Genomic DNA, 16,957 nt, shown 5'->3' with positions numbered 1-16,957 from the left:
CAACAAAGTACAGAAATTGGCAGTGGTCTTTATTACAGAAAGAAAAGGAGGTCCTGCTCAATATACTTACTTTAAAGAGAAAGAAAAAATGGTTTAAAAGAAGAACATCCCAAGTATCACAGGGGCATAACTCACTTTGTTAAGTAAATAGCTGTATTGGAAGTTGATGTTGGTAAATCTAAACTGAGTGAAAAGCAGTAAAGGACCTTGTCTTTTTTAAAGCGACATTATAAATGATTCTGTTTACAAATAAAGAATCCTTTTGTGCAAAAACAATCATGCCCTATTTTACCTTTCTTATAAACTAGATTTTCCACAATATTATAGGCAAATATACTTGTTATTACTTTCTTTTGATGCCAGATCTTTCAAAATTTCAATGAAAATATTTAAACTCTGCATGTGAAAGAGTTGAAAATGAGGCCAGTTTCACTTATTTCATTACTCTATATTGTATTGCATCCAAATATACTTTCATGATTCTGTTTACTTTCTCATATAAAAGTACACAAGTAGATTTGAAGCCTGTGGTTTTTCCACTCATTAATATGCTCAAACTATTGTAATTTCAAATTGATATCAGTTACGGATTTAATTTCTCTACTCTGGGAGTGAGAAGTATCACATTTGTTTGTTTTGCTAAATCAAACAAAATCTGTGCCAAGCCCCCACCTGATAGACTGGATCTATAGACTGAATCTCCTCCTCAATCTAGGAGTCCTGAATCCGCCTGACTGCTTTGTGAAATCATTAAAAAGCAATTCCTTAGGAGTGCCTATAAGTGATGCTGAATAAGCTGTGGTTAATGCCAGAAAATACTGCATACTTAACACACAGCTGCTGTGCTACAGGATCAGTAATTAGGGATTCAAAAACAAACACATAGGAGGTATAACAATATCGAAAGGAAACTTAATTTTTAAAAATCAGAAAGGTTTGAATGCTTAAATATTACAATAATGCTATAGGTCTAGAGAGTGAGATACCACTCTGCATTGGAATGGCCAAGGATCAATCACTCAGATGCAACTTTTTATCTGGCCCTTAAGCATAAATAAGATTTTAATAACTGGAGGGGAATTCCAGGTGGGGGAAATAACCTGAGCAAGACTTGGAAGTAAGAAGACAAAAGCCGTGCTCCAGGCCCAGTGAGCCAGCGTGGTGTGAAGGGAACACTAGTACCAGGGAAGTGTATGAGGCCAGGATATGGGAGATCTTGAACGTCAAGGAGTTTGGAATTTATCCTGTAATAAATGCCAAGTGCTTGAAGGATTATGAGGAAAGTGGCGACAGGATCAAACTAGTGTTTATCTCAAATGTGCGTCAGATGAATTAGACTTCAGAAAGCAACAGAAACAACCCCGGTAAGAAAAGGAAAGCGTAGGGAATGAAAAATAGTGACCTTATCAGGAGGAAAAATCAGCACCGCCTTGCTGATATGGCTCCAAGATTTTGAGCCTCAGTGACCATGAAATATTTAACCAAAACGGGAAATTCTGTAAGAAAGGATAATTTTTAGAATACAATGATGATTTTAGAAAAGCTGAATTGTTACACCAGCTAGTGATGTTTGTAATCATTAAAATTTTACAAGTTCATGTGCTCGCTTTGGCAGCACATATACTAAAATTTTACAAGTTCACTGAGGGAAAGTGTAAAGAGACCAAAGTAAAGGGTCATGGGCTTTTTTACAGGAAGCAACTATATTATGGTCAGAATGTCACTGTAGAAGAGAAAGGGATAAAAAAGAAAACTCATTAGGCTTCATGGGGTTGGGGGCACATGTTCATGGACTCATGATTCTTGATAGGAATGAAAAGGCAAAGTTCAAAGAACAAAGGAGTCAGGCTAAAACTTTCAGTGTTTTTTTTTAAATGATAAGGTATTGCTAAATCAAAGTTTTATAAATATAAAGAAACACTTTACAATATTAAATACAGTTTCATCTGAACCTTCACAAAGACAAATCCTAATCTACGTATATACAAATTTTTATATTCTACAAATTATTCTGTACTAGAATTAATAGATCTTACTTTGTTTAAATTTAGTTTTTTTAAAAAGTATCCTCTTTCCAATAGAGCTTTTCTGCAACTTTTAATTTTTCTGCTTGTCACATACTCATTTCAATGACACATCTAATTTTTGGTTTTCTAAGCACTGTTCCTACATTTTTTAAGCATATTTTATTTCAGAGTATAACAGTAGCTAACTTTTGGCCTATGAGAGTACTAGGAGGATCAATCACTCGGAAGAATTTACACTACTGCATACCTCCTTGGGCAGGCTGTCATTTCTCTACACTTGACTGTTCGTTTGCTGTTCAAAATGGGATGAAACACAGTGGTTTAGTTCTAGCTGAACAAAGTATCAAACTGACCTTCAGATGGCTCAACAAGGTACTCTGACTTTGGTTGCCAATTTAAAATATTGCTAAAGAATTCCTAATGAGAATGGAGCTAATAAGCAAGATTAAAATATTGGAAGCAGATATAACTGTATTTTCTCTTTACAATCCTAAAAGCATTGCGGTGTGTTTCAGAGCTGCTTCCTCTACAAACTTTGCATCCACATTGTCATGTCCTTCAAAAGCATATAGAGCTGAAAGGAAAAAGAGAGAAAAGAGTTACTATGAGGTCACAGAACATTTATAATATTGTGCCTACAACTCACTGAAATCATAGTTATTTTATATCCTAGTAAAACATATTATTCTGAGAATGTGTTGTTAAAATTTATTAATCTTCAGCACCAAGAAAGGCCATTCACACCAACCAAATGGGTTATAACTCTTAATTTTTTTAAAACCTGAAAGGTGGTTATTCCCTTGGTAATTGAGGTAGTAAACTGTATATTGCTAATTAAAACCAAATGCAATAAGATCCTACTTACCAGTAAGGGACCTTTTGGCAAGAAAAGGGTACACAGAAGTAAACAGAGACTGATGGATGCATCAAAGGAAAACAGGCAAATTCTGAGAAACAGAGGAGTGACTTACCTGGATTGGAGGACTCGATGTCTGTCAGGATGTGAATGAAGTAGTTCAGAGGCAGAAATTCCACACTGAATGATGACTTGTCCATTACAGAACTCCAGGGCTAAAAGGGAAATGGCTGTGAAGGCAGCTGATTCTCCAAAAAAGCACAAACTTAAAGTGGTAAGAACTACAAATTACTGTCCATACTTCAGCACCAAGAAACGCCATTCATAAAATGGACAAAGCAGCTCCAAAAAAACATAAAGCAGGGCTCTGCTCCACACAGACTCACCTGTTTGTTGTAGTTCTGAAGCAGTCGCTTTACATGGTTCCGGGAAATAATATTAGAACTAACAGGATGATCCCAAAGTCGACAGATCTTCTGACCTGTAAGCTATTTTTGCAAATTAAAAAAATATGTAGAGGAGGATTTTTAGGGCAGTGAAAATACTCTGTATGACGCTACAATGAGAGCTATATCTCTTTATACATTTGTCCAAATTCACAGAATGACCAACACCAAGCATGAACCCTAATGTTATCTATGGACTTCGATGATTATGATGTGTCAGTGCAGGTTCATCCATTGTAAAAGATGGACCATTCTCATGGGGCCTGTTGATAATGGAGGAGGTCATGCATGTGTGGTGACGGGGGCATGTAGGAAATCTCTGTACCTTCCACAATAAAAAAATTTAAGTCAGTAATAAAAAATAAAAATATGGAAAATATAGAGAGGAGCCTATAGCTCACAGCAATAAGTAAATTTACCTTATATCTACTCATAATTTTACAAGCTGTATTCCAGCTAGTTAGTCTAAAAGATGTCATCTTTATGGTTAATGACCTTGGAGAAAGGCCATTTCCTATGAGGTATGCTTCTGAATTTTGAATAAATACTCCCTTAAATGCAACTCTGTGGAAAGCAATTTGTGCACTGATGTTGCCAAACTTTTTTTTTGAAATGGAGCTCATCTGTTACTCTTCAAAACTGAGTGTGTGCATGCCAACCCTAAGTGATATTTTGATATGAAGCTAAAGGTTGTAGCCCTGTACTCTGCCAATGTCTTGCCAAAAATTTTCAATTCCCTAAGAGTATAAGGGAAAAAAAAAAACATGTTCAGAAACCAAACTAAATGTTCAGAGATATTCCCCAGAGAGATCTAGCCATGGAAAATATGCTTTGTTTTCTATTCTTGCTTTTGCTTCGGTAAGCCTGTGAAGGTGAGAGGATGTTACAAAGCAAGATGATTAGGTCCCGAAAGGCATCAGACACCCCTTGGTGAGAGGATCATGCTAGAGATGTGAGTGTTCAAGGTATGTAAACAGCACAGAGCTGGCCAAGGCTCTCAGGGCCAGGAAGTCCACAGAGTCAGAGGCTCTGAAGACCTTGCAGTGGGATTTCTTAATTTCACAGCATTTCTGACTCAGAGAGCTAATATCCTCCACAAAAACAAGGAGTGCCTGTTTAACCCTTTCGCTCATGTTTCTCATCTTTCCTCCAACCCGGGAATGTTTTCCTGCCATGGCAGGAACAGTGGGAGGAAATGCAGTTCCAGAACCTTCTGACCTCACCTGTATTTAAATTTCTTATCAGTTTAAATGCCAAAAGCATGTGTTTCCCCTCTGCCTCCCCTTGGACTCACAGATGTAAATATTACTGTGGTTTCCTAAGAGGAGAAAATGGTTAAACGTTCTAGGTGGTCTGTGCCAAGAAGCACACACACAGCCAGAGTGGCAAGTATTCGGTAGCCCCAGCGGGGGCAGCAGACAGAGGGTGGGGATGGATGGGATTTCTTGGAAAAGGCTGAAGCGTGAAACAATTCAATTGACTTCAACCCAAAGCAAGTAAATGCTCTTTTTGCAAGAAAAAATTGAAGAAGGTACATGCCAAGGCTTAGAAAATAAAGTATACTTCAGGTTTACCGGAGGAAGCCGCATAATGATGCTGAATTTTAGTTTTTCATTTTTCTCTGTATTGTCCAGATCTACGAGAAAGTTAGAAATTGGCAAACAAAATAAAACAAAACAAAAAGAAAAAAACAAAACAAAACAGAAATCTCTGTTTTAATATCTGAGCAAGCTAATACTTCAGTGCTTCACCCTGATAACACATGTCCCAACCTTGTTTTCCAAGATAAGCCTAACAACACTATGAAAATATTAGTTTGTGTCTCTATGAATAAAAAAGGGATTTCTTATTGAAGCCACTGCTACATATCATGAAACAGGGTTCTGAAACAGGCTGTCAGTCACAAAAGCAATTTGCTAACTTAAAACAGAATGCACCTTGAGGAATGGCAAATACTTCAATATATATTAGCAAAACTCATCTATAAAATACCACAGTCAAATAATTTAATAGTCATTATACTACAGACCTTTTTTCAAGTTCAAATTCCCATAGGTACTGTATCTCTCATTTTACCTTGCATTCCAAGTCTTAATTTGAGAGGACAGAGTTAATCAGCTGAAAGCAAGCCATTTTATGAGATTTTTCTTGAGAAACAAGCCTTCAGTCTCCTATCCTCAAGTACTCTCATGTACGGAAAAGGATTGTATGTGGATTGAGAAGTCCTCGAAGGGCTAAAGGCCCAAGGATGGTTACGGGAAACAAACTATACTCAGTAGGCCCAGCTGTGGAATCATGGAGCCCACCTTCAGCTATAGACTGAAGGCAGAACATTAAACTGTGTGTGGGCCCTTCTGATTGTGGCAGGACCTGGAGTGACCACACAGTCGCACACCCACAAAGGCAGCCCTGGGGGTGCTGGGGCTGGGATGAGGCAAACTCAGAGGCCTTACCTTTCATGAGCCTTGTGACAGCTGCTTCTGTGAGAAGTAACACTCCGTGATCAATGTAATGCAACAGGTTATGCAAAGGGAGACAGCGGACGCCAAGGATCATGTGCAGAGTGTGAAAACCTGGGAAGAGAGATCCAGGATGATAAACACAGTCAGTCAGCATCTCCAGCTTCCCAGAGGAAATGAATCTGGTGATGGCAAGAAAGCACTCAGCTCCCCGCTTGATGCCTAGAGTCAAATAAATGCTTCTTGAAGACCCTTGAAGATAAGGTCCAAGGTTCCTTCTTTGTATTATCACAACTACGTATGGTATGTAGTAAGTTTCCAATAAACATGTATTCCCTCCACCTTGTACATCTTCCTAGGCCAAAGAGAAGAAGAGTGCATAAAAATGGACTTTTTTTTTTACAGTTCTTTTATATAGTTTTTTTAATATTTTTAATAGGTCTATAATTCTATGATAAAATTGCAAAATAGAAAAATTAACAGAAGAACTTCAGACTCCACATGCCCAGGCTAAAGGCTGATGGCCAGGGACCATTTTGTTCAAGGAGAAAATATTTGGACCAGAAGGGAACACTTTTTATGACTAATCTTTGGGTATTCCCTGGAGAAAGGCTTTTGGGGTCTACTTGAACTAAATCATAGAAAAGAAAAACTAAAATGATATGGTCAGATAGCAAATCTATAGGAATTCAGTAAAAAGGCACTCTCAAATCTAAGTCTCATGAGCAGGACTACCCTAGTTCTCACAAAGCTAGAGCTGTAAGTCCACTATTAACACTAACCCAGACACACAACATCCATGGGAGAAGAAGATATCAGACTGAACAGAAAACCAGAAAAGCCCTCTTGGATGTCAGGTGAGAGGTGCTTTGAAGGGTTGATGCCATTCCTGAGAGTGGATATGATGTGAGATAATGTACAGACTAGAGAAGCAGCAAAAGCCACGTGGGTCTGAGTAAACAGAGGCCAGAATCGTGCTATGCTGCTTACTAGGTACAGGTAACTAAGCTTTTCTGGTCTCTTCATCCCTCAAGGAGAATCACCAGCACCTTTCCCACAGGGCTGCTGTGAGAACTCGAGCTAGGTCTATGAAGAGCCTGGCACATGGTACAACACGGTGACTAATACCAGACACGTCCTGAGGTCTTTCATCTATGTACAGGCTCACTTGCCTCTCATATAACACCATGGGGTGGGTACTACTCAATCCTTATCTTATAAATTGGGAAACCAAGATTCACAGGAGCTAAGAAACCTTTCCAGGATCATACAGATAGGAAGTGGCAGAGCTGACATTTGAACCCAGGCTGTAGCATCTTAGTCTAGGCCTTTAACCATGTTATCTTGCTTCAATAACTGGTATTAATGGAATAATATGAACAGAGGCTCAAAGGTGAGAAAGCAAGTGGCACATTCAGGAAAGAGTAAACAATTCACTTGGGTTAGAACAGATGTGTAAGAGGAATGGTGGGAGGTAAGGCTGGGGAGGTTAATTTACTCAACAAACAGGCAAAGGCAGTGATGAGAACAGGCATGACTGCTGCTCCCATCCACTTTCCAGTCTAAGGGGAAGACTGACAATAAAATAATCACAAAATAAATATACACTTTTTTAATGACCATTTCTACAAAGGAAAAGTAAAGGGTGCTCTGAATGTAGGTGTCAGGGTTTGAATGCTGAGTGTCAGCAAGGAATCTATCATTTAGGAAACTCTGGAGAAGGCAATGGCACCCCACTCCAGTACTCTTGCCTGGAAAATCCCATGGACAGAGGAGTCTGGTAGGCTGCAGTCCATGGGGTCGAGAAGAGTCAGACATGACTGAGCGACTTCACTTTCACTTTTCACTTTTATGCACTGGAGAAGGAAATGGCAACCCACTCCAGTGTTCTTGCCTGGAGAATCCCAGGGATGGGGTTGCACAGAGTCAGACACAACTGAAGTGACTTAGCAGGGGAGGCACTGGAAGCTTTTGAGCAGGATGGTTGGAGGTTCTGAATTTTACTTTCGAAATATTAACATAACAACAGGCAAAGAATGGGCTTCCCTGATGGCTCAGCAGGTAAAGAATCTGCCTGCAGTGAAGGAGACACAGAAGATGCGGGTTCGATCCGTGGGTCAGGAAGATCCCCTGGAGAAGGAAATGTCAACCCACTCCAGTATTCTTGCTTGGGAAATTCCATGGACAGAGGAGCCTGGTGGACTACACTCCATGGGGTCACAAAGAGTCGGACAAAACTGGGAGACTAAGCACACTCTCTGCAGGCAAAGAATGGACAGGAGTGACAGTTTGCTATCAGAGGAACGAAGGCCTGCTGGGAGGCCGGTGCATGAACCTGTGCACGAGGGATCGCGGACACTGATAGTGACAGGGAGGGAAGGGACTGCAGGGGCAATGTGATGTGAACTGGCTTGGAAACTGATTAGATGTGGGTGGGGGATGACGAAGATTCACTGCCTAGCCTGAAAGGCACACATGACAAAGACATGATGGCCAAAGACCGCTGGGACTTGGATTCAGAGAGGTCATAGAGCTTCTTTCTCCAAGCACATGAATCATGAGCAGAGGGAGACTTGAGTCCCATGTCCTGGCAACATTGAGGGTCAGATAAAGTTCAGACTCTGCCCTCAAGCAAATGTTAAGGGGATGACAATGGGATGAATCTTCCAAATGCCCTGATTCAAAAAAAAAAAAAAAAAAGATTCTACTAGCTAATTAACAACATGAGATTTTTCAAATGGATTTGGACAGTCTTCCCATGATTAAAAAAGTTATGAGATTATTTCTGAAAAAGAGTTTATAATAGGCTACTGATCTTATAGTTCTCTGGATTCAAAATCCCTCTCTAGCCCCACATCCATGTCCTAAAGATCCCTCACTCCCTTTCATCCTCTTTCCCAAGGGCACAGTCCCAAATTCAACAGCCTGTTCTTGGCTTCCTCTCAGCATGTCAGATTTAAGCAACAGAGCAAACTGGGCAGAAGTAGGCATCAGTTCCAAAAGAGAGAGTTCTTCCACCAGCCAACGCTAATACTCATCCTCTAGGACTCTGGGCCTTCTCCAGGCAGTAAGGGGAACACAGGGCCCTTTTAAATTGTAAATGCTCCAGCTCTAAACTATGACTTCCCTTCTGTGGTCCCCATTCCCTTTTTTATCTTTAACTAATTCCAGTTACAAGTTCCTGTACTTGGAACTCAAACAGTTCTCCTTAGTCCAGGGGGCCTGGAAAGCAAACTCATTTACATATGAACACACAAAAATAACCTGCATTTATACACACACACAATCCAGTGCCACTTCATATTAGAGAAACATTTCAGAAAAAAAGAGAAAGAGAAACTGCTCTTCCTTACTTGATCCATGGACACCAGCCATTTAAGTCTTACTCATAATAATTCTCAGTCACTATAGGTAATGTTTTTCTGTTTCCTGTCTTTATCCATCTCTGTGAAGAAATGCAACGTTCCGTAGAAAGTAGATTTTTATGATCTCCCAGATAGAATATTATCCCCAGTCAGTTTTATTTATTTATAAAAGGAGCTTAGATATCCATGGTGAACATTCCTCGACCAGGTCTATTGTATTAAAGACAAGCATTTAAGAATTTAAGCCAGAAAATCATACATAACTTTCATGAAATCCTTTCATTTTTTCTAGAGGGTACTTCACAATTCATATTCCATTTAAAACCTACCATTCTTCTCATGAACCGTCACTTTCAGATCCCTACAAAATCATAAGAAACACCTTGTGTGCCTCCACTACAAGCAGATCTTATAAAATAAGGTGTATGGATAGAGAAAGTATAATGGATTCCAGACTGTATCAGATACTTCACAAATGCCGAGAAGCTGAGATGTGCTGTGGGGATTTTCTGCACCCATAAATAGCCAATGTTTCAATATCAACTAATTCAACTGGAATATAAAATTCAAGAGGCAGCACAGAATAGTAGTTAGAAGCATAGATTTTAGAGCCAAACTCCCTGGATTTGAGCGCTGCTCTGTTCTTAATAGCTATGTGACTTTAGGCAAGTTACTTCCTTTCTGTGCCTCAATTTCACCATCTATAAAATGGGAATAATATTAAATGGAACCATATGAAAGTGCCATCTTTGTTGGTCAAAAACTGATTTTATAGAAATAATTCAATGTGGTTCAATTTAAGCTCTTATCACTTAGCATCATTATGAAAATTAAATGTGCTAATTTATGTAAAGTACTTAAAACAGTACCTGGCACAAAAATGGGTACCATATACATGTCAGTGGAAAATGAATGAGCAGAGGAGCAAATTAATGAGGGATGGATGGATAGATGTATATGAAAGAACAAATTAAATTAAATTGGCTAATATATATTACATAGTGATAGCTACCATAAAAGCCTGGTGGACTGCCGTCTATGGAGTTGCACAGAGTCAGACACGACTGAAGCAACTTAGCAGCAGCAGCTACCATAAGCTTAAAATTCATCAGAACTTAAACATATTCAGCATAAGTTAAGCAGTTTAGAGCAAACAGGAGCTTATTTGTTTCTTAAAATGAATACTGATTAATATGCATATTTTCCCTAGTAGACTTTTGTTAATTTTTGGAACTGCTCTAATTACCAGCCCAGTACCTGGCATGTAATTGCTCAACAGATGTTTGTTGATTGAATTTTAAAAAATGACTAATTAAATGAATGACTGCAGACACACGTGCCAAGAGTGCTTTGAGACCTATTTGGTCCTGTTTCAAAATCCCAAGGGAAGTTTTCAGTTTCCAAGGAACACATAAGAATCAACTCAATTTTTGAAACACAGCCAGGTCCACTTCCTTCTGAATGTTAACTTTCTTGATCAGATAAACTAGGCCTGCAGACATCAACAAAAGTTTTCCACTGGTTCAAAATATCCTAGACAGTTGCAAGAGGACCAGATCTGGCCCCCTAAAGTTGGTGACAAGCTACAGTACAGTTTAATAATCAGAGGAGAGTTTCTGGGTAACCATAGCTCCCTCGTCCATAGGGTCTTGAATACAGGTAATAGTCACTGACACTCAAGGAGAGGGAGCAGGAGGCCATAAATCCTCCCCCAGGAAAGAGGAGATGGATTACATCACTTCAGTCTGCACCCTCCTAAAAGACTTCTCCCGTTTCCCCTGCCCAGTACTTCATATTTCCAGAAAGGAATAGTAGCTGACTCCAAGCTTCCCACATCTACTGAGAAAGCATGCACCGGCAAGTTTCCATAGAAGTTAGGCTTGGCTATTCTCTTGGCCTTCTTCAATCTGCTCTTTAAAATATACAAGGTGGACTTCCCTTGTGGTCCAGTGGCTAGGACTCTGTGTACTCCCAATACAATACTCAGGGGGCCTGAGTTCTATCCCCGGTCAGGGAACTGGATCCCAAATGCTGCAACTAAAGATCGGGTGTGCTGCAACTAAAGATCGCTTGTATTACAACTAAGACTTGGTGTAGCCAAATAAATAAATAAGCAAATATTTTTTTAAAAAATCAGAGGAGACGTGGTCAGCAGAGACCAATCTCAGACCCATCTCTTACAGTGACATGAGACCAAAAATTTCTGACTCAGGAGGTCTCATTCTTAAACTCATAATGTGCCAAAGTACAGAAGAAACAACAAATTTATTACAACAACAACAAGCCAAGACTTACCAGGAGGCAGGGGTAAAAACAACGTGTTAGTAGCTTCCAAAATCCTGGTCATAATGTGAAAGACCGCAAATTCAGCAGCACTCGCCTGTCTATTGCTGCAGGTCAAAGAACAAAGCAGCAATTCAGCCAAGCAGCTCATTTCCAAAACCCCATTTGCACATAAGCAGTGGCTCTGAGTGCCACATCCAGATGAAATTCATGCTATCCGTGAAAGGCAATACCCTATAGAAAGCTTCCCAGATATGATGACCATCGTTGAAATGCCTAGAATCTAATGAGACAGTAGGCACATAAATGACAAACTGTGTTAACTCAAATTCCCCTTGTTGGCAGAACTGAGTTTATGTGCCCCTCCCTCCTCACCAAGCATATGCCAAAGAAAGAGGACGGGTGAAGCAGCAGGGGCATAACTTTAAATGTTGAGTTCAGAACTAGGATGGATGGTGTAAGAACTGGTGAAAGTTACTTTCATCTACTAAGTTTAATCAAGGCTTTGCTAATACCAGCAGCAGAATTGTTTAGCACTTTGTACACCAGAATAAAACAGAGCAAGAAATACTTGCGTACAAGTTGAGAGCCCAGGGATGAAGATTATGTTTCCTCCAACTGGCTTCCAGTATTTGGCAAATGAGATCCAGCTAGAGGGTAAAGAGAGTCTGTTAACCTCCGTTCACACCCTTTCCCCTCAGGAGCCCCTACAGCTCTGCTCCCATAGCTCTGACGGGCACATTCAGGGTAGCTGGCATTCAGGCTATGTCTGGACATAGAACCAGCCTTTCAGAAGTCAATTCTGAAGCACTGGAATTCAAAATGGAAAGACTGAAAATGTGCAGCCACATCTAACAGAGCATCCACTGTCATCATGGGTAGTGTCCCAGCTGGGCTTCCCCACCGCTAACCGGCCCCACCGCTCACAGCACAGGCCCTCAATCACAGGCCTTTGTCCACCAGTGAAGGTCAAGTGCAACAGGGTTTTGCCTTAGGCCTGTTATGTGGCAAGGGTGACACGGTAGGCAGCTGACAGAGGAAAGGCGATTTTGAACAGAATGGAGGTCCCGAGCATGGATTGTGAAGTAAAACTAGTTTCAAGTCAAGTTCTACATTTTACTAGCTTGTCAGCAATAGGACAGTGTTCAAGGAATTGTTATCAGGACCACAAATCCATGCACTGCACATGTAGGCAAAGGACAGGGAGCAAAATTAGGAAGTTTCCATATGAGCACAACAGACACTACTTATTCTCAATGATATGGATTCCCAGTTTCTCTCTGGCTGAAATCATGTAAGATAACACACAAGCAATATAATCAGGTTCTGCAGCAACTTTCCAGGATTTACTTTTAAAGGCTGTCCAGTCACCCTCCTAGGAGGGACTGGGAGACGCAGATGTTTGCTTCTGGGCAGGGCAAGCAGCTTTGGCATCAGTCAGTGACTGCTGGGTTGGAAAGGCAGGGGGCACCAGATCTCAGTTTTCTGAGACGACATTGCTACCATTTCTGGTCCTATTGGTTCTAGGAGCTGTTAGCACAAACTAGTGTCACATGGATTTTTTTTTTAATATGATGAAATAAAGGGAAGACTGATGCTTGAAGAAAAACCCTAAAACTCTGGAAGAGGTAAAGTCAACAGAAAGAAAGATGATACATGATATGATAAATAACCGTGCATTATGAAAGGACAAAGAAGGGGGCTTCCCTGGTGGCTCAATGGTAAAGAATCTGCTGCCAGTGCCGAAGACACAGGTTCGATCGCTGGTCCAGGAGGATCCCACATGCTGCACAGCCACTAAACCCGCGGGCCACAGCTATTGAGCCTGTGCTCTAGGCTTGGGGATAGCAACTGTTGCACTGTAACTACTGAAGCCCATGCACCCTTGAGCCTGCGTTCTGCAACAAGAAGCTACCGCAAGGAGAAGCTTATACACTGCAACAAAGGGTAGCCCCCACTTGCCGCAATTAGAGAAAAGCTTGCACATCAATGAAGACCCAGCACAATAAAAATAAATAAACAAAAAAAAATTTTTTTAAAAGGACAATGAAATCAAGTCAGTATCAACACTAAGAAAGACCAGTAACACATTTGTAAAGTGAGTTCCTTTTCTACAGTAAAGAATTATTATTTAAGAAAGTGCCAATGCCCTGTCTGTACACATTAGTATATGCAAATGCCTATAAAAGTCAAACTTTGCTGTAGAAATTAAAATATATCATTTAAAAACAGATCCTAGTGACTGCAATAAAAGGGAAAAACTATAAAAATTGAACATGAAATTAAATCAGAGCCATATCCAATAAATTGAATCTTCTGGCGTTCAATACAAAAATATTTGTTCACATTTATACACTAGTCCTATCCAAACTAGAGAAATGGAGTATTGAAGTTTTTTTTTCTCTTTCCTTATATTTAGATACTTAAAAAAATTTTATCTATCATATTATTCCTAGATTCTAAGTAGGGTCAGGCCTCAGTTCCATACGCATTTTGAAAGATAGCAAGACAGGTTCAGATTTCAATCCAGCCTCATCACTTCCGTTTATACAAGGACCAGTGTTATTAAGTTCGATCACACAATTTCAATGAATGGCTACCTGGTGAGTGAGCTGCCAATCTCACCTACAGATTCTAATGTGGTAGTGTTTATACAACTGAGCTGGAATCTCGCCTAATTAGGCCGCTGGAGCTAATTAAGAATTGAAGTTCAAGTTCTCTCACGTTTGCATAAACCTCCATGTACATAAATTACTACCTACAGTTTAATAAGGAGCTGGAAAATGCCAAGATGACACGAACATTTGGCACCCATGCTGAATTCGTCACTGTTCCATGCATATGTAAACATATATATGCACTGTTCCATAAGCATATAATAAGCACTACTGGAAGGGAAAAATAAACCACTTCCAAGGCCATGTTCTCCTTGTTTTTTGGTTCTTTTTCCCTTCTTCAATCTACAGCATCATATAATCAGGTTTGAGGACAGGAGAGATCCAAAATTCTAATATGAAAAACATACTGAACCACATACTGGAAACTATACACCAGGGGACCAAGGAGATGGGTTGGGGGAGGGGTGCACGGGTAGAGAAGATAAAGCAAAACCAACCAGTTTTGAAACGTAGTCCAGAACCATCTGTTCAATTTTTTTCTTTTCTACACCCTGTAGATGTCTCAAAAGATGGTCTCTTAGTTCAGACACCATCTGAAAACAGAATGTAGATAAGTCACAACCTACCCACTCACATCTGCAACTGGTTTGAATTCATTTATTAATATTCCCTATCAATATGAAAAATATTGGACCTGAAGATCCCACTAGCAGAAATGTATAACCCACGATGTTCCTTTGATGGGCATAAATCAGGCGGCACTACCATTTTCCTCAAGAGGAATGATTTATGACACACCCAAAGCCCAGTGAGCAGCTGACAGTCAGGCTGCCAGTCCTGTTAAGAATTCTCCAAAGTAGCCAGTGGAAGTTAGCCAGTGGAAATCACTAGGCTCAGTAGTCAAAAACTTTGGGATCTACCAAAGGATTGAAGTCTACTGTTCTGGCTCTGGAGAACTAACAGGAGCAACTCTAAACATAGAAAGTCTATGCTAATGGGAAGGAACAGGGTTTGGATGTTTGGAAGGACAGAGGCTGGAATAAAAAGGAAATGCCCCAGATACCTCCCTCTGCGCACTGGCTAAAACAATTCCACGGAGTTCCCTGACATGCAAAGGTATGGAAATATTTATTCTAGTGCCTCCAAATTGGCTTATTTCTATAGCCGCACTGTTATGACCATCCCTGGGGCTCCCCAATTAGTGTGGCGTTCCCAGCTTTTTGTTTTTCTCTTCTCTTCTTCCTTTTCTTGTCTCTTTTGTCTAAATGCCTTGTTCAGCAACAGACCCTCTTGGCTAAAGAAATCTTTGTACCAATAAACACCATGGGAATTGTACAACTGACAACACACACACACACACACACATATGTAGGCATCTTCTATTAGTATCTAAGCAGATTTACAACAGACACCCAGGGCAAAACTAAGCCCATGGCATCCTGGGCCAAGACAGAGTGGTATATTATTTCGGTCTCCTGCATGTATTAAATGATTAAGCTTTTTAAAAAAAACATTATTTTTTTTCTGCATAAGATATGATGCATATTCTTGTCAGTTTAATTTTTCCATAATAATCATATAAATGAAAATTTACATTGCTCATAATCCTACCATTTACTTTAACATTTCGGTTTTTTACTTTCCTTTTTTCCAGTGTGTATAGTCATTCTAATATTTTACTTTAACATTTCGGTTTTTTACTTTCCTTTTTTCCAGTGTGTATAGTCATTCTAATATTTTACAATCTGCTTTTTTATTTAATAGTTTATCATTAAATATTCTTTATCACACTAGTTGTAATAGTTGTACAGTAACCAATTTTATAAAAAAATACTATAATTGAACTATTTATTCCCTTCTTATACATATGGAATATTTATTACTATTAATAATACTACCCAAAAACTCTGTATACAAGGGTTGTTTATCATAGCCTTGATTATTTTGTCAGGCTAAATTCCTAGAAATGGAATTTCTTGGGTCCTATACTTAGACTTACAGAGACACTGCTGAAATGCCTTCTTCTGAGGTTATATTAATACTAATTTCAAATTCCATTGCATGCGACTGTCAAATTCCCCATTCTCTGACCCTTCCTAATATAATTTTTAATTTTTGTCAATTTGAAAGGCAAAAACAAACAAAAAAATACTTATTCTGTTTGTCATTTGGTTACCGCAATGTTAAGTATTGTTTTTCTTTCTCTGCCCCAACTCAAGATATTTTCAGCCTAAATTAACTTTTGAAAATTCATTGGTAACAGTTTTTATCCATTTCCCTTCTGGTATATTGTTCTCTTACTGATTTATAAGCTTGATTTATAAGCTTTATTTATATGCCAAATGTTATCCTTTTATCACATTATGTGGCAAATGTTTTTTTCTAAATATTATTGCTTGCCTTTTTGTTGTTCTGTTTCAAGATTTCAATCAAGCTTCACCAATATGCTTACATTCAATAATACACTTGAAAAGCTTTCTCAGTATTATTTAATTATCCACTTATTTTATTCAAATTATTTCACAGTTAATACATTATACTAATTTTTATATTAGATTCCTTAATCTGATATTTCTATGGTATAAAGTGGTATTTGGGGTGGGAAAAATCCAATTTAATTGACTTTTCAAAATAGTCAACCACTGATTGATCAACTGACTAAAAATTATTTCTTTTCACATTGATTTTCAAATATTTCATTTATCATTCACCAAATATTCAAAATTAAATTAGAATTTCCTATCTTTGTGTTAGTGACATATTTTTCCAACTATTGTAGATCAGAAGCACATTTAGATATCTCGTAATGTCAGTCCCATTCTTCCTTATTTTGTTAAGTGAGTCACTTAGTCAATTGTCAGAGAAATTTCATTGACTTTTTGTTTGTAATTTCATTAAAGCTA

The 16,957-nt window shown here is 39.1% G+C and overlaps 1 protein-coding gene across 4 annotated transcripts in view; it reads right to left on the bottom strand.

The window, feature by feature from the left end:
* Positions 1-8: 8 nt before the first annotated feature.
* Positions 9-16,957, bottom strand: part of LOC122674033 (gamma-secretase activating protein) — a 91,389-nt gene continuing 74,440 nt past the window's right edge. For 3 of the 4 annotated variants that reach the window (XM_043872038.1, XM_043872039.1, XM_043872041.1), the window contains 8 exons: positions 14,552-14,647; positions 12,016-12,086; positions 11,449-11,543; positions 5,783-5,902; positions 4,904-4,965; positions 3,270-3,371; positions 2,999-3,098; positions 9-2,601 (listed from right to left, as the gene is read on the bottom strand). In XM_043872038.1, coding sequence (XP_043727973.1) covers positions 2,510-2,601; positions 2,999-3,098; positions 3,270-3,371; positions 4,904-4,965; positions 5,783-5,902; positions 11,449-11,543; positions 12,016-12,086; positions 14,552-14,647 — 738 coding nt within the window. In that variant the 3' untranslated portion in view covers positions 9-2,509. The remainder of the gene's footprint in view (positions 2,602-2,998; positions 3,099-3,269; positions 3,372-4,903; positions 4,966-5,782; positions 5,903-11,448; positions 11,544-12,015; positions 12,087-14,551; positions 14,648-16,957) is intronic. The other variant, XM_043872040.1, reaches the window with a different exon arrangement.

This window comes from Cervus elaphus, chromosome 18, assembly GCF_910594005.1.
Source record: "Cervus elaphus chromosome 18, mCerEla1.1, whole genome shotgun sequence".
Classification (NCBI taxonomy): domain Eukaryota; kingdom Metazoa; phylum Chordata; class Mammalia; order Artiodactyla; family Cervidae; genus Cervus; species Cervus elaphus.
The sequence above is the reverse complement of the archived record's forward strand: the minus strand, read 5'-3'. Positions and strand labels throughout refer to the sequence as shown.